Raw genomic sequence first — 18,998 nt, 5'->3', positions numbered from 1 at the left:
TGTATATTTTAATTATTTTAATATTTTTCCATTTGCTTTTCTCCATTTTATCCCTCCACACTGAAATGGCAAAACAACAAAAATTTGTATCCATATTGCGCACTAATCTGTGTACAATAAAAATAGCCAAGAATAAGCATATTTATAGTAACCATTGTTTTTTAACTATTTGTGTATTTTAAATTACCCAAAATTACATAGAAAATAATTACATATTAATTTTACTGTGTTTATTTATACATGCAAAATGTAATTTTATTTTATTTATTATCTTTGATTTTGGAGTGAAATGTTTTCGGCAGATATCGTAATGTTCACCCCTGTACAACACTGTGAAAATCATTTAATTATTAAATCAGTGATGCTAAATCATTTTTATGCATAATTCATCCAAAAATAAAAAGTGCCAAATTCAAATATAGTGTCATTGTTGTTGAAACTCATTAGTTCTTGCATGTCTTGTGACAAAACATGCATAGTCATGAGACACTAAATAAAATCAAAATATTAATTTAGATTATTTTTATTGATTGCAACACTTTTGTATACTTACTTAACTATTATATAATTTAATTATTTTAATATTTTTCCAGTTGCTTTCCTCCATTTTATCCCTCCACACTGAAATGGCAAAACAAAAAATTGTATCCATATTGCGCAAACGACTGATCTGTGTACAATAAAAATAGCCAAGAATAAGCATATTTATAGTAACCTTTATTTTTTAACAATTGGTGTATTGTTGAATTACCCAAAATTACATAGAAAATAGTGCTGGGAAAAGATTAATTGCAATTAATCGTATACAAAATTAAAGTGATTTTTGGCATAATATATGAGTGTGTTCTGTGTGTAATTATTATGTACATATAAATACACACACACATTCATGAATGTATTTAAGAAACATTTACATGTGTATATATATTTATTTATATTTTTATATATTCTATATCATATATATATATATAAAAAAATGATATATAAATAAAAATCTGACATGAATATATGTATGTTTGTGGTTAAATACACAATAATTACACACCGTACACACACATATATTATGCAAAAAAGCACTTTTATTTTGTATGCGATTAATCGCGATTAATCTTTCCCCAGCCCTAAAAATAATTAGATATTAATTTTACTGTTTATTTATACATGCAAAATTTAATTTATTATCTTTGATTTTAGAATGAAATGTTCTCAGCAAATATTGTAATATTCACCCCAGTAAACACTATAAATCAGCAAAGTCAAATCAAAATCATTAAATCAGTGATGCTAAATCATCTTTATGCATAATTTATCCAAAAATAAAAATGTAAGTGTTAAATTTACCAATGGTTAAACTCATTGGTTCTTGCATGTCTTGTGACAAAACATGCATAAAAACTAGTCACGATACACTAAATAAGATGAAAATGTTAATTGCGTTACTTTAATGTTGGATGTATGTGCTTTCTTAACCTTCACCATTGTGAGTTCCATGTACACAGAAATCTGATATATTTAACACCCACATGTAAATATAGGGAAAATATCAAAAATGTATACATTAAAATGAATAAAATGTATACATTCCTCAAAATATCTTCCTTTGTATTCATCAGAACAAAGAAATGTATACAGGTTTGTAACACATGAGAGGGAGTAAATGATGACAGAATTGTTATTTTTGGGTGAACTAACCCTTTAAGCACAGCAAACTCCAACATCTTACAGTTTTGCATAAAATTTACCTTTATATAATTAGCTCAAGGGCGCCGTGACGTCACCGCGATGACATCAGCATGCGCTCACCTTCGTTTTGACAGCAGAATTAAATCCGAGCGCGCAGTTACGAAAATGCGCCAGCAGGCGGCGACACAAACGCTCTCCTACCCGCTCCTCCCGTACGTGTCGCTCCCTCCCTCCCTCTCCTCCGCAGACACACGAACGGGAGTAACACCGGCAGTTTGAACTATTGTCACGCTGTCACCGGAGGAGCAACGTCACATGAAGCCGAAATAAACCTCTGTAACGGGAAAAAAAATCTGCGGAGTCCGGTATGTAGTTCACATTATGATTTATCACGCGCACCATCATCTGTAGAGACTATGCATATTCGTAGCGTCGCGTAAACGCTCCAAATAGAAAAATTATATTCGAATTTAACAGTTTCTGTATAAAACATGCGTTACGTGAGGAAAATGAGCAAACATAATTGCACTGTATTGAATGTAATGCAGTGGATCGTTTCCCGTTATGTGGAAAGACATGATTTACCATCGCGGCGTGACGCAAGAAGGCGTCTGAACGCAAAGGGTCACCAGGATTGTACGCGAAAGACGCGTACGCCACAAAACTTGAACGTAAAGGTTAAAATCAAACGCTTTGTGGATGCTTGCAATATTTATGGTTGCTTTGTGGGTTTTGCATCGCATTGTGCGCGTGTAAAACTGGCAGCTTCATATATGATTAAAAAAGAGAGTGTTTGACGCGGCGCGTCGCTTGCAGCGTTTATTATAGCAAGTTTGGGTCGCTAGCGTACAGTGTGTTCCTCGCTCAAACATCTGTTTTTCATTATAAAGCGGCGCGCGCTTCGTTCACCGATTTGCGTATTTTTGGTGTGTTTGCATTTGACCCCCGCGGGATTAACAGAACCTCGTACGCGTATCTGCCGTGAGGGGAGGCTTTACACCCACTGTAGGCTACTGTATAAGTAGGTACGGATCTAGATGCGAGGATGCAGAGGACAACATCAGGTCGCAGGGGCGTGCGCGTTCTCGTTGCGTCGTGCGCGCCCTCATAGAGATTCTCATAGAGAATAGGATTCACTTCACACTGCAGATGAATTATGTCACGAGAGAGCATCAGGGACCTGGTGTGTAACTCTTGTACAGATTTCCTCACTGCTGATGTGGTTATCTGTATGTTTTGGCAGATTTTCTTCACGTGATTCAATTATTAATCTACTATAGCCTTGGATTACAGAACACCGTCTCTTACAAACAAATAATGGCCTATTATTAAAATATTTTGTGTGAATATCTACCTTGTCAGTACTGTGTTTTTGTTACTGTACATCATTCGATACATAGATAGACACCTCAAAGTATATTTTTACACATCCATGACATTTAAATACCCTATATCACGCAAATACGTGACTATTTCACGTATGGACCAACGTGAAAATGTCACGTTTTGCCGGGTTTGAGCGTGAGCATGTCACGTTTTCTGTTTGTGTCACTTTCACGTTTTTTGTCCTATTTTCAAACCATTTTCGCTTCGGTTTAGGGTTAGATTTGGTGCTTGTGTTATATGTCACTTTAAGTATTTGTCACTTTAAGTATTGGTTTATAAAAAAAAAAGATACAAGACTTATTCTTTTATATTTTCTAAACTTTAACCAATTGTCGCCTGACGTTGGGGTTAGAGTTTGTTTAGGTAAGGATGTCATTTTATGTAAATCTAACCCTAAACCGAAGCGACAATGGTAAGAAATTAGGACAAAAAAGTTGAGTAACCAAACCGTGAAAGTGACACAAACAGAAAACGTGACATGCTCACGTTCAAACCCGGCAAAACGTGACATTTTCACGTTGGTCCATACGTGAAATAGTCACGTATTTGCGTGATATTGGGTTGATACACCATGTTGCCATGTAATACTTTTTGCTGAAATTAGTTATATCAATAGCTGTAGATTAGGGAACGACCATTATGGATTTTTTAGTGCCGATGCCCATACCGATTTTTGTTTCATCAGCCTTAGTTGATGACCGATAATGGCTGCCGATTTTCTTGAGCCGATATTTGGAGCCGATACTGCTTTTGCTCACTCAATTTACATCATAAAAATGACACGATGATGCCAAATGTTACAAGACTCAATGTAAAAAAGTAACATTTATTAAACAAACAAAAAAAACCCCATATATTTAACAAATATTAAAAACAGGTTAGGGTGCTGAACTCTACAATGACGAGGAACTATCAGCAGAGGATATTGATTTCTAGCACTTTACTACTATAAATATATATAGAGATGAGAAATAAAAACCCGCTTTGTCCAGGTATGATCAGCTGTTAGGCCGAGCTTTCGATGTTGTCATGGAAAGGTTGGTTGTTTTTAGTCGCATGACCTGCAATCGCTTACAGCTTTCAGCACTCTGTCTGTAAATAATGCCGGGAAAAAACGGTGAACACAGCAGCCACATATCGGCCGATACACATAAAACTCGCAAAAATCTGCCCGATATCGGTCGGCCGATATATCGTAGATATTGACTAATCAGTAATAATGCATTATACCACGGGTCTGTTGAATGCTGCATTCTGATTCGCTGAGAAATGTTCTATGGGTGTTGATTATTTTTCTGTAAACCGCACACCTAATTTTTCAAATGTCTTAAAAATAGGCACCAGAGCAATGTTTGTGGTAACCGTGGTATAAGCGGAATAATTGACTCCGGTCCTTTGAATTATTTGAAAATAATGCACACCTCCGCTTCGCGTCGTGCCGCATTACCACCTTGGTGTGCATTATTTTCTTATAATTCAATGGCCCGTCGTCAATTATTCCTTACTTAACTAACATGAACTAGCAATGAACAATGCTGTAAGCTATATTTTTACAGCTTTTGTATCTTTTATTTTAGGTAATACCAATACAATTATTTATTCTACAGTGGTTTGTTGGTTGTATTAATAGATGAAACATTTGTGTGTTAGTACATTTTAGAAATTACCATATAGTATGATTGATGTGGTAGCACTATACATTAAGTCTGTATTTGTTAACATTAGTAAAGGCATGAGTTAACATAAATTAACAGCGAACAATACATTTTCAGCATTTATTTATCGTTGTTAATGTTAGTTTGTGTCATATATAATTGTTCATGTCAGATCACTGTGCACACTGCAAAAAATGACTTTTCTTTCGTAGTATTTTGGTCTTGTTTTCAGTAGAAATATCTAAAAATTCTTAAATCAAGATGTATTTTGCTTGATGAGCAAAATGACCTAAGAAAATAAGTCTAGTTTTTGGACAAAAATTATATAGTGAATTTTTCTTGAATTAAGAAAAAAGTGAAAGATTTTTTTTCTTACCGCATTGGCAAATAATTTTGCTCGTTTTAAGCACAAATTCACTTAAATTGTATATTTTTTTGTCTAAAAACTAGACTTATTTTCTTAGGTAATTTTGCTTATCAAGAAAATACATATTGATTTAAGAATTTAATATATTTATACTGAAAACAAGACAAAAATACTAGTAACAAAAGTCATTTTTTGCAGTGCATTAACTTATGTTATATCACGGGCCTGTTGAATGCTTTATTCTGATTGGTTGAGAGATCGGTTATGCATTATTTTTTGATAAACGCACACCTGACCTGTCAAATGTCGTAAAATAACCACCAGAGCAATGTTTAGGGTAACAGTGGTATAAGCAGAATAATTGACTCTGGTCCTTTGAATTATGTAAGGAATAATTGACGACGGGCCGTTGAATTATAAGAAAATAATGCACACCCAAGGTGGGTGATGCGGGTGTGCATTATCTTAAAATAATTCAAAGGACCTGAATCAATTATTCCGCTTATACAACCCAGTATCACAAAATTATGTACCTATAGTCACATAATTTCGTGAGTGTTTTCCGTGACACTGACACGTTTTTCCGCCTTTTTGCGTGAACATGTCACGTATTTCTGTTTACGTGTCACTGTCACGTATTTGTCACTTAACTGTTTTGTCCTATTTTCTTACCATTATCGCTTCGGTTTAGGGTTAGATTTACATAAAATGACATCCTTACCCAAACCCAACTCTAAAGGGGATCGCACATCGGCCGCGCAGCTCAGCGCCGCGCCGTTCTAAAAAAATGTAACACATTGTTTTCTATGAGCGTACGCACACCGGCGCCGGCAGGTGGCGCCTGTTCGCGCCGCCCAGCTGTGATTTAGGAAGTTGTTCAAATCCCTGCCGCGCCACAGAGCGCCACTCACATAGTTTAACACTAAATAACATCATATGTGTCCCACATCATTAATGATTAACATTGGCTGCTAACGTATATTTTACATTTTGAAGTAGACGCTATCTGACGAAGCTCGCGCATTTAATGTGCACTTCCGGTTTACAATACCTCCGAGTTCTCCTAGGCGCGACGTGACGCGGCGCTGAGCTGCGTGGCCGGTGTGCGAACCCTTTCACCCAAATGCCAGGCGACAATGGTTTAAAAATCATAAAATATAAATCATGAAGAAAAGGTTGAAACCTAACACAAACACCAAATCTAACCCTAAACTGAAGCATCAACGGTTTGAAAATAGGCCAAAAGAGTTGAGTAACAAATACGTGACAGTGGCAAAAAAGGCGTAAAAACATGTCAGTGTCACAAAAAACACTTACAAAATTACGTGACTATAGGTACATAATTTCGTGATACAGGGTTGACTTATACCACGGTTACCACAAACATTGCTCTGGTGCCTATTTTTAAGACATTTGACAAGTTAGGTGTGCGTTTTACAGAAAAATAATCAACACCCATCGAGCATTTCTCAGCCAATCAGAATACAGCATTTAACAGACCCGTGCTATAATTGAAAATAATGCACACTGGGCTTAACGTCGTGCCGCATGGGTGTGCATTATTTTCAAATAATTCACCAGCCCGTTGTCAATTATTCTTAACAGTTTTACAAATAAATAAGTAAATGTTGAACTTCACATAAAGATGAATAAATGCTATAGAAATATTGTTCATTGATAGTTCATGTTAGCTCGTGCTTTAACAAATAACCTTATTGTAAAATGTTACTGACAAATCTTTTAAAATATGCTTTTCTTGTCTCTGGTCTTCAGACTCAGTTTAATAATTCCTAACAGGACAAAGGTGAAAGATAATGCCTTAAAGATAACAGTCATCTTAGGTCAGTTAAATTAGGCCAATCTTATACTTAAAATAATAGTTAAATTTAATCTTTTACTAATACAGATATTAATCACAGGATGTTGCTTGACTGGTTTAAGCTGGTATGGTAAGGATTTTGACCACTTTTTGCTGATCAAGCTTGTCGGGCTTGACCAGCTTTGGCTGCAAGACATTTCAACAAGGATGTTGTATGAATTTTTTAAATAATTAATTTCACTATAGTCCTGGTAGAGTACACCGGCTAACTAATTAACCAGAACACAACAAGAGCTTGTTAAGCTGATCTTGCTGATATTTATCTTACTCGTCTGGTTTAACACGTAGTAAATGTCTCTCTGCTGTACTGTAAATCTCTCAGTCATTACTGTAAACCCATTGACTGCTGAAGACTTTCTGTCTGTCCGTCTGTCTTTATGGTATCGGCCTTGGACTTTGTGAAATCCTTATTGATCAATTACTAATCTGAGCCGATTCTCTCAATGACACAGCTGTGCCGCATATACTCATTCATTTTCACGCATGTAAAGTTTAAAGTGTTGAAGCCAGATTAAAATTAGGATTAAATCTAAACTACAGATAAATTATTTTGTGTTTGAAGCACGATACTACATCACACACCGAAACAACATTACAGAGAAATAAGAGACATAAGAAATACTTCATATGTTAAGGACCACTAAAACTGTTGACGATTTAAGACCACCACCAGATGAAACCTGGTAGACCAACAACAGCTTGACTACCATGTAACAAAACCACCTTAAGATGTCAGAAACAGCTATTGGCTTTTCCCCACGCTTTGGTCCAAAATCCAATAAAAAATACTCTGTCTCTCTCTCTCTCTTACCTTTGACCAAACCCCACCCTTCACTCTCTGACCCTGAAAACAGATCTTTGTACAGTACCAACACCACATGTGTTTAACATATGAAGATTACTTCATCTCTGTGTCGCTCTAGATCGATCAAACCATTTATGGACTAAACACTATACTGTTCAAGTGTTATCTGGTAACCCAACACAGAATTTAAAGGGTCCCTATAATACAAAATCCACCTTTACAAGTTTGGACATAAATGTGTATTGGCAGTGTGTGAACACAACCACCCTACAATGAAAAAAATCCACCCACTCCTTTTAAATCCCCCTTTAGCCAAAGCAGTCTAAATAAATGCCGTTTTGATTCTTTTAGCAATGTGATGTCACACTGATAAAGCCCCGCCCACAGACAGTTCTGTTGTTACCAGTTTCTGCCCTTAGCGAGTTACGCGGTCCGCTGTTTTCACAAAATCAAATCTATTTGAACTAAAAGTGCTTACTTTCTCTTTTGGTAAGGGAGTGCAGTAAATCATTTGCATTTAAAGGTACACATACGAAAAACAGCATGTGTTTGCTCGCACCCAAATAGGGGTGTTTTGGACATGCTATAATAAATGATCTTTGGGGTATTTTGAGCTGAAACTTCACAGACAGATTCTGGGCACACCTGAGACTTAGATTACATCTTGTAAAAATGGGCATATATGTGACCTTTAATTTATTAATCATGTAAATATAATGTAAATGTGTTCTTTAAATCAATCAGTGACTTTTATTTATATTACCATGATCTAAACTGAGACCTGACATGATTTTGTTTTCAACTTTCAATCTTTTTTTTTTGACAAAACATTTCTAAATGTTATTTTTAAAAGTTAAAGGAACAGTATGTAGGATTGTGGCTAAAACTGGTACTGCAATCACACAATTGGTGGCCAATACACAACATGACAACATAAACATCAGTTGAGGGCTGCAACTTCACTTTATAAATGACAATATCCTGGCTGGACCACTGTTGTCAGTGATATAAGTATTTGAAATGAAAATGATTTCTTAATGTCTAGTGACATATCAGGGCCATTTTATGATTATTGATATCAATTTCTTACATACTGATCCTTTAAAGAAGTTCATCATATACAGTCAGGCGAAGCAGAATTTTTTAGAATTTAGACAAACGTGTGCAGACTCTCTCCATCTCTCTCTTTCAATTTAATTTTCAATTTAACATTTCAATTTTAATCTATCATGAAAAAACTACATCGTTGGAAGGGTCTAAGAATGTGGATTCATATAAAAAAAATTGCAGTAGTAATAATGCAGCAACAGTAATTTATTAATTTGTGACAAGAGTATGCAGCAAACCTTGACACCTAGTGGACGTTGTTGGTAAAAACACTAAAAGTGTAACACAAAACTTATTTTTTGTAATAATTTTATGTATAAAATATATACATTATTTTTATTTATTACAATAAATGTATACTGTTATAACATTAACATTTTCACCTCCAGACACTTCCGTTAACACTTTAGTATCTTCTTTAAAACAAGACGGAGATTAGGCTTTTAGACTGAAAAAAAGGCAGATTTATATTCATTTCAAGGTGTACAGCACCTTCCCCCCCCCACTCAAAAGGGACGAACCAGTTAAGGTACTTTATTGGCATTATTGCTTACAATATAGTCAAAGAATTATACCTAAAACAGGACGCATACAATAACACAATGACAACAACTAACGCTAAGATATAGATAAGGTCTCTCTGTCTCTCTCTCTCTCTCTCTCTTTCTCTGTTTTAACCAGCTGTGTCTGTTCTCAGGTTGACTTCACCTACTTTCTCTCCTCCTCCCTCTTCATCTTTTCCTCCTCTGAGCGCTGTCTTCCTCACACCAGCTGTCGCTCATTAGTTCGCTCTTCCCTCTCCTTCATTCTCTTTCAGTTGTTAACCTTAACATTTAAATATGTGCAATTTTTATTGGCCTCTCTTACTATGGTAATCAGGTTGCCGAATATGCTACCATGTTTTTCGATACCATGACATTTTCATGATTTACATTAAACTAATATGGCATTACCATCTGAAACCATTATTGTACCGTGGTGGTACTGCTGTGTGTTTGTATGATTGATATCTTACTATTCAGTGGGTCAGTAGTTGTGTGCATGTAGATATTAATGTTTTACATACATTAGTCATTACTGAGCACATTTTCTTAGATCTCGGACAGCGCTGCAGTGTGTTTTTAATATTTTCTGTAACTGATGCTGAAATATTTGGCACCCATTAATAGGAGTTTTTAATCTCGGGTCTGTTTCCATGGCAACAATCTCAGTGGTCTCTGTTGTATAGAGATATATTCTGAAAGATGAAATGCTTTGGAAGGAGTTGATACTGTATGTATAGTACGCACACAGATATGCATCAACAATTTTAATTACACTGAACTCATTTTTATTATTTTTGCATATAAAGAATAACTTGATAAATGTAGCTTCACCATCTTAACTAGTAACGTACACTAATTCATTATGGTGGTTTAGTGAATAGTTTGTCATGTTGTAGTGGTCCATAAAACTTCAAAGGTTTCAGTGAGGGTCAGAGGTCGGCAGCTGTTCATTATCTGATTCAAAGTGAAATGCAAAAGTCACACACATAGACCTGGTGCATGCTGGTTCAAGGTTGCTTCAGTAAAACTGCTCATTCATTCATTAATTCTCGTCAATGGGTTTCCTGCCTTTAAACTTTAAAGCGACTCATTTGTTTTTCTCTTTCCAGGTGTGACGATAATTTAGTACCTGCTGGCTGGAGAACATTTCATATCTGGTAGGATACCGTATCTGTTTTTTATTTATTTTAGTTCCCCGTAGTCAATAATTTATTACTTAATACTCATCTTTGATCATCATATTAGCATATGTAAAAGTTTTTCCTGTGAAAATAATTTCTTCATGCTTTAAAACAACTTGAATGTAACACTGCACACTTGCCTCATCTAGTATACGCAGGTCTATGAATATGCAAATTAGTCTCCGCCTCTACCCGATTGCACAGTTCAGGGCATATATATATATGAATATACAAATTAGTCCCCGCCTCTACTTAATCACACAGTTCTGAGAATAGATTTGAATATGTAAATTAGTCCCCACCTCCACTCTTTCGCAGAACCTTGGACCATAGATATATCTGTAAATAGATGCTACATTTTCTGACAGTTTCTGACACATAAGGGCTAAGTTCGGTTTCACACAATATATACGTGAACTGCGCTTTTGCGGCCTTAATTTTTCTAGAGCTGATGTTAATGGGTTAAAGTATTTATTGCAGTTCCAGTCGTTTCAGTAGCAAGTCTATGAAAATACTATGAAAATACTCAGCAATGGTGTTGAATGATAAATTAGCCCATGAATTGTCTCAAAGCATATTAAAAACACCACATAAACTTCAGGGTCTCACGGGTCATGGAATTTCTGGAATATCATGGAATTTTAAAAGGCTTTTCCAGAGATTGAAAGTCATATATATATATATATTTTTTTTTTTTTTTTTTTTTTTTTTTGATAAAGTCATGTCGCTTTAAATTTTAGTTTTAATCTGCTTGATAAGTTGTGACATAAGGAATGTTGTTTCCGAGTTCAAGCCTTCAATGATTATAAGTTAAACTGCAATTTAAACAGCCATTTATTGGCAGTGTTGGGGGGTAACGCAGTACAAGTAACGTATATTACGTAATAATATTACTTTTCTGAAGTAACGAGTAATGTAACGCATTACTTTATAAATGTACACAGTAATATTTAAGTTACTTTTAAAAAAAAGTAATGCGAGTTACTTTTAAGTTTAATTAATTCAGAAAAAAATAATGTACTGAATTAAACTCAATGTAGTCACGTTTGAGGCACTGATCTATATAAATGACTTGATTGCGCATAGAACGCTTAACGTAACCGCGTGAGGTGAAGCCAGCGCAGAGTTCGAGCGGCCATCTTGGTATACCCAACCAGCAGAGGGCATCATTGACTTCCATTCAAAATCATGATCTAAATTTACCCCCTTTACAGCGTATCAGTCACACAAGATTAATTTTACGATATGTGAACGTAAATAAATTTTTAATTCTGGTGTTATTTGCAGTGTTTATGTTTTAATCGGGCAGGATAATGGATTTATAAAAAAACGTTAAGGTGAGTGTGTCTGCTGCATTCTGTTAATGACACGGGTATAAATAAAGTTTTTTTTACATTCAGCTACACGGTCACGTTATTTCTTTGAACAAGTTTAGGTAACTTGTAAGTTTAGATAACATAATTACGAAACCAGCAAATTATTGCATGCACATACGATACAAAGCATGATTATTTATTTAGATTTCAGAATGAGCACGTTTATTATCATTAATACTAAATATGCTGCGGTCTGTCTGCTGATCTGATACTGTAATGAAGATGAATGTATAACTGATTAAAAACTAAAATGTACAACTTTCAGTAAATAACTATGTACATGCTTCGGATGTTTGTGTTGTAATAATGTACAGGGTAACTTCAGAATCAGATATAAAAACGAAGACTAGTAAAGTGATGTTTTATCATTAAAATCTGATAACGTCCATTGATTTAATAGAACGTTTGGGTATACCAACATGGTGGCGTGGTGGCTTCACAAGTGTGACATCATGCGGAATCCAGTCATTTATATAAATCAGTTTTTTGAGGAGCAGTTTGTGTCAAAAAACAGAGATGACATGCCAGAGTTTGACATTTTTGTGATGGAAATATGCAATTTCTGAATACAGAACTTCTCAGTTATAAAACTGAGAGATCAAGCCTCAGCCAAGTAAGAAAAAGTAACGCAAAAGTAACTTAATTATCTTCCATGAAAAGTAACTAAGTAACGCATTTAGTTACTTTTTTGGGGAGTAACTTAATATTGTAATGCATTACTTTTAAAAGTAACTTTCCCCAACACTTGACCATTTAATCAGACCTATGTCATGGAAATTCAGCTTTTTAGTCAGGGAAAAGTCTGGGAATTTGACATTCGGCTTAGAATGGGAACCCTAAAACTTGCTTCTAGAGAGTTTGACAGTCAGACAGACAGATGTCTTGTCACGATACACATCGAGATTCATTTAGAAAAGCTCAGACTGCTGTGTGGTGGTCGATCACAAGATCAACCACAAGTACCACACAAACCAAATGTTCCTCTATAAATTGAAACTGAAAGAGGAATGTTTATGAGGATCTCTCACAGGAAGATTTTATTGCTCAGAAGTTGCTCTTTTATAACTCACAAGACTTTAAGGAATTCTAGTTGTCTTTAATTTAAGATTCATGGTCAGATGTTTCTGTTTACAGTACAAATAGACACAAATACGACAATTGTTGACATGTAGTAAGAGTAATGTGGATATTTAATAGCTAATGATCATGTGACCCTAGACCAGAGTCATAAGGGTCACCCCTCGTGGGTCTTTGTTTTGTATCCCTGTATCCCCCAAATAAATCTTGTTGTGTACACCTAAGCCTGCATATGGGTCCCGTCTCTCTCTCCTTTGGAGATCATGACAACAATATTTGACCGAGATACAACTATTTGAAAATTTTGAATTTGATGGTGCAATTAAATAACAGATCCTCTGCTTTCAAACCAACAACAACAAAAAAGGTTTCATCATGTTTTCTCTTTTTATCACATCTCAAATATTGGTAGGTTTCTTCAAAAGTACCTAATTTTGAGGAAAAAGCTGAGATAATTCAATGTTTGTGAAGGACTTTTGATAGAGATCAGATTCAGAGCGATTATCAAAACATACACGGAGTTTGAACTGTTTGGCCTGAGGGGTTGCTTACGGGTTTTATAAGTTGGGTAAAACGCCACCTGGTGGATAATAGTGGAAATATGGATTGCCATAAAAATCGTCATTGGCAGGGAAGTGTTTTCTCTTAATTGTCGAGTTAACTCGTCAACGGCGGGGAAAGAGTTAAAGTCGTCCTGGTGAAGTCTTTAACAACACATATTACTAATGATAAATATATTTTTTTATATATTTATGGTAGGAAATTTACAAAATATCTTTATGTAACATGATGTTTACTTAATATCCTATGATTTAAAAAAAGTGCGTAATTTTGACCCATACAATGTGATTTATGACTTTTGTGGTCCAGGGTCACATATTTTAATTAATTCATATCTTTTAATTGCAGATAAAATCTGTGTTATAAAACTTCAGCTGAAATCTCCATTTAATCTCACAGATGTCTTGGAGGATTAGTTGAGATCTAATTTTTGAAACCTGCCACAAAAAGTCATTGAGTAAATAAACATAGCTTAAAGTGCAGTAGATCTCTGTCTTGGAGAAAGGGTTGAGATATTAAAGGGAGCGTCGTAATGATTTTCTGTCCTATGGGTTGGTGGGTTTACAGTTTTCATTTATGGCTGTAGCTTGACCTCATCCGTGTCTTACAGAGATCTTTGTGTAAGACTCTTAATGGTTGTAATTTAATGTTAACTGATAGCAGCTACATTTTGCCAGACAAAACAGGCCTGATATTCACATAGTTCGAGAAGCAGATTGTAATGGAAAATCAGCAGGATAGAAGAGAATAACGAAAATATTAAAGGTTCATGCTGGTTTAGTTCAGCTGGTTGAACAGCATAACCATGTCTCTGTAGCTATTGCTGGTTGACTGAGGATGTTTCTGGTTATGAAAGTTAAGAGACTTAATGGGTCATCATATAGTCTTAAAGTCCCCCTGTGGTGATTTTTTTTATTATTGTTTATATGTCTACTGTATGTGGTGTTTTTAATATGCTTTAAGACAAACCATGTGCAAATTCGTCATTTAACAGCACTTAAAAGTATTTTCTCCATAAAATTGCAGTTGAAATCGATTCAGTTGAATGCAATTTGAAATCGCCTCGGTTTCCTACGTCAAAAGATACAACCAATCACATCCACATATGTTAACATCAACAAAATATGTACTGCAAACACGCAACTCGCATATGCATTGTTAAGCTACATGTAGCATCTATGTACATATATATCTATGCTCCGAGCTTGTGTGTTTGTAAAGGTGGGGATTCATTTGCATATTCATGCTTCGCGTATACTAAATGAGGTAAGGGTGTAGAGTTACATTTAAGCTATTTTAAAGCATTAATAAAAAACTTTTATTTGCTGTTTTGATGCTAAAAATTGAGTTTTAAGGCAGTGGTTTGGGGCCGCGAGATGGTGCCAGGGGGGCCGCAGTTTTATGACATTTTATGAAATACATGAATTTATCATGAATTCTGTGTAATGTAATTAAACCTAAAAAAAATAAGGCTACTAACCAAAAGCACATCCACATATGTTAACATCAAAAAAATATGTACTGCAAACACACAATTCGCATATGCATTGTTAAGCTACATGTAGCATCTATGTACATATATATCTATGCTCCGAGCTTGTGTGTTTGTAAAGGTGGGGATTAATTTGCATATTCATGCTCCGCGTATACTAAATGAGGAGGGTGTAGAGTTACATTTAAGCTATTTTAAAGCATTAATAAAAAACTTTTTATTTGCTGTTTTGATGCTAAAAGTTGAGTTTTAAGGCAGTGGTTTGGGGCCGCGAGATGGTGCCAGGGGGGCCGCAGTTTTATGACATTTTATGAAATACATGAATTTATCATGAATTCTGTGTAATGTAATTAAACCTAAAAAAATAAGGCTACTAACCAAAAGCACAACTTTTTTGTAGAATTTAATGTTTTTTTTTTTATTATTAAAATGTTTTAGAACAGTTTTTTGTCACAAATTTTCTTTGTGGGGCCGCGAAGGAATGCACCGTACACAAGGGGGGCCGGACGCTGAAAAAGTTTGGGAACCCCTGTTTTAAGGGATAACATTATCGACTACAAGAGGATTTTTAAATATACTGCTGTGCAGGCCAAAACAATTTAATGAACTAAAGTTTGAGATAAGCAGGTCATCCGGTAAAAGTACTGAGATTAAGTTCATGACTCCAAATGTACAGGCGGTTGTAGAGTCTGTTCCTCAAGGTTACAAGGTATCTTTTTGTTATCTTGAAAATACTAGAAAAAGCAGAAGCATGTTACAAAAACCATCATAACTTAAATATATGTGTTGTTACGTCAGCAGGGAGTAATTCAAATAAGAGCATTTATGATTTATTCATATTCTACAAACTTTTTAAAATCAAAAATATGTGAATTGTCAAGCTCAGGTGCTTAATATCACTTTCACAGGAGTCTCTTTCAGTTTACTGTGTTTTGTTGACATGGCATAAATGGTCACTTATATTATACTTATAGCATTGTTTAATAAACAGGAGTCCAAAGAAAGAGCAAAATTATCTTTCAAAGTGTTACAAACATTTACTGTGCACTTCATTATTTAATTTTTTTTATTTATTTGTAATAAATAACATTAACCTCCTCGAAATGACATCTCTTCAGGAAGGGCGTGAGACTTGTTTTTGCCCAGGAAAAGATCACAGTGATTAGCAATTAGCAACATGGCCCAACTTCCAACGATTGAATAAGTTGTCGATGGATGAAACAAGTCCCACCCTAAATTTTTCCCGTTTCAAGTGCCGCTTCACACGGAAATACGACTCACAATACAGGAAAGAAGACAATCGATACTTCTGTTTCTTGGTTTGTGTAAAATCATTTTAGAGAATTGTTTCTATAAATGTTTCGCTGAAACACGTGACAAAATTGTGAACTATGTAATACTGAATTGTGGAGTTACACCGTTAAACAGTTCCACATTTCTAAGTGCAGGATTATTTGGGCGGGGCTAAAACGGTGGCTCGATGATGCACTGGAGCCACCGAGCATGGCCCCGCCCCTTAGACAATTGCAAGCATCTATTTAGGTTTTAGGGATTTTAGAGACCGGCTGCTTTCCCACAAGAGGCCGTGGTTTTAGCGCAGACAGCAGACACGCTCCACTTTTTTTATCATTAAAATTTGGCGGTTAATTACACACTTTTTCTGTGGTGTCACAAACTGAAAACACATTTAATAAACGGGGAAAGTTCACCCAAAAATGAAAATTCTGTCATCATTTACTCACTCTCATGTTGTTTTAAACCTGTGTGAATTATTTGTTTTCTGACGAACACAAAAGAAGATATTTTGATAAATGATGGTAAGCACACAGTTGATTGTAACCATTGACTTCCATAGTAGGAAAAATAAATATGATGGAATTCAATGGCTACCAATAGCTGTGTGCGTACCGTCATTTTGTCAAAATATCTTCTTCATCATTTGTCACAATACTTCCATAATATTTGTTTGCCTACTATGGAAGTCAATGGTTATCATCATTTATTAAAATATCTTCTTTTTTGTTAATCAGAAAAAAGAAATTCATAAATGTTTAAAACAACACGAGGATGAGAAAATGATGACAGAATTTTCATTTTTGGGTGAACTATCCCTTTAAGGTTGAGATCTTTTAAAACTTTATTGGAGTTCAAATCTATTTCATTTTTTGGTCCAAATTAATAAAATATTTGTTCAAACGAAAAATAACTTTTCTAATGAAAGAAATTAATATGTTGGTACAAAAGTATTTTTGTCTCCAAAAAGTTATTACAAATATTCCTTCAAAAGGAAACGTTTTTAATCATAAGAAACATTTCAGTCAAGTGTTTCTAAACTTTTGAACATGACTGTAAATGTGGAAACACAGCAGAGATTTGTAGTCAGCAGAAATCACAGGAACAGGAAACATGTCAGTGGAGGGCTGATGAGAGATGGGCGGGGCTAAAGCCAGAGAGAGAGAGCTGATTGGCTGAATGGAGGGGAGGAGAAAGAGAGAGACTGTTACTGTCTTCAGGTCATTTCAAATTCCACATGCGAAAAACACATACAGACAATCTGTCTCTTATTATACCCCAAAAAACATTCAGCCCCCCCCCCTCTCTCTCTCGGTGTGTTTACAATAAAATTCAATTACTGTAGATTTGGGGGCAGTTTTCTCTTTATTGAATGTCATGTTTCACACAGAAATGCAGATAGTAAAATGTATTGCGGTTAAATACAATTGACTTCAGTTCTGCAGAAGGACCTTGAGTAGAATTTCTAGAGACAAATATGAAGATCTCGCACCTTCTGATCCCGAACACGTCCAACTCTCTCATTCTCTTTCTATGTATGTTTGTGTAGCAGAGGCGGGTAAAGATCCCAAATCCAAGTCTGGGAGAAATCAACACACAAGCACACACTGAAGAACTTCAGGGGTCCAGATAAATGGCTGACAAACAGATCAGGTTCATTTGTTAAAATCACATTTGAATTGCTTGTTGATGCAAATATTAACTGTGCTAACGTAACACTATAGACTGTTATTGTCTCTTTAATGTCTCATCACCTCTCATTCTTCGCTTCAGTTTGCCTGCCAAGCTAATAAACGGAGGCGTGGCGGGACTGATCGGCGTTACCTGCGTGTTTCCCATCGATCTGGCCAAGACTCGACTTCAGAACCAGCAGAATGGATCACGACTATATACCAGCATGTGAGTGTAAACACAGATCTGTTTAAATTAGGGATGCCACCGAAAATTCCTGTGCTGATACTGGGAAAAATTCATGCGTTGATACGATACAAAATGTCTGTGGCGGTTAGGGGTGGGACAAGTAACCACAATTCAAACTAATAAAATGGTTGTGAATTGCAAAGGCAGTATTTTATAATTTTGATACAACGCAAAAATTTTGTGCCGATACGGATACAAAATTCCTGTTCATATACAAATAAAAAATTTCTTTGTCAATACCGATTTCTTTGCTGGTACTGATACAAAATTGTGCCGATACCAATACAAAAATTCCTTTGCATATACCGATACAAAATTCCAGTACATATTGTCAAAACAGATTCTTTGCTGGTGCCCATACAGAAGTGCTCTTTGCTGGTACTGTTACATAATTGTGCCAATACGGATACAAAATTCCTGTCCATATACCGATACATCTTTTTTTTTTTCGATACGATTTCTTTGCTGGTACTGATACAAAATTGTGTTGATACGACACTAGATATTTGTGCCGATACTGATACCAAATTCCTGTCCATATACTGCAACAAAAATACTTTGTCAATACCGATTTCTTTGCTGGTACTGTTACAAATTTGTGCCGATACCAATACAAAGTTCCTGTGCATGTACCGATACATCATTTCTTTGTCTATACAGATTCTTTGCTG

The 18,998-nt window shown here is 35.4% G+C and overlaps 1 protein-coding gene across 2 annotated transcripts in view; it reads left to right on the top strand.

Moving 5' to 3' along the window:
* The first annotated feature begins 1,907 nt into the window (after window positions 1–1,907).
* LOC141362445 (mitochondrial glutamate carrier 1-like) overlaps window positions 1,908–18,998 on the top strand; it is a 28,469-nt gene continuing 11,378 nt past the window's right edge. Inside the window, exons 1-4 of one of the 2 annotated variants that reach the window (XM_073864532.1) lie at window positions 1,908–2,048; window positions 10,537–10,584; window positions 17,960–18,060; window positions 18,181–18,306. In XM_073864532.1, coding sequence (XP_073720633.1) covers window positions 18,041–18,060; window positions 18,181–18,306 — 146 coding nt within the window. In that variant the 5' untranslated portion in view covers window positions 1,908–2,048; window positions 10,537–10,584; window positions 17,960–18,040. Of the gene's footprint in view, window positions 2,049–10,536; window positions 10,585–17,956; window positions 18,061–18,180; window positions 18,307–18,998 lie in introns of both variants that reach the window. The other variant, XM_073864533.1, reaches the window with a different exon arrangement.

The sequence above is a fragment of the Misgurnus anguillicaudatus genome, unplaced genomic scaffold (genome assembly GCF_027580225.2).
Source record: "Misgurnus anguillicaudatus unplaced genomic scaffold, ASM2758022v2 HiC_scaffold_27, whole genome shotgun sequence".
In the NCBI taxonomy this organism is placed as follows: Eukaryota; Metazoa; Chordata; class Actinopteri; order Cypriniformes; family Cobitidae; genus Misgurnus; species Misgurnus anguillicaudatus.
The sequence above is the reverse complement of the archived record's forward strand: the minus strand, read 5'-3'. Positions and strand labels throughout refer to the sequence as shown.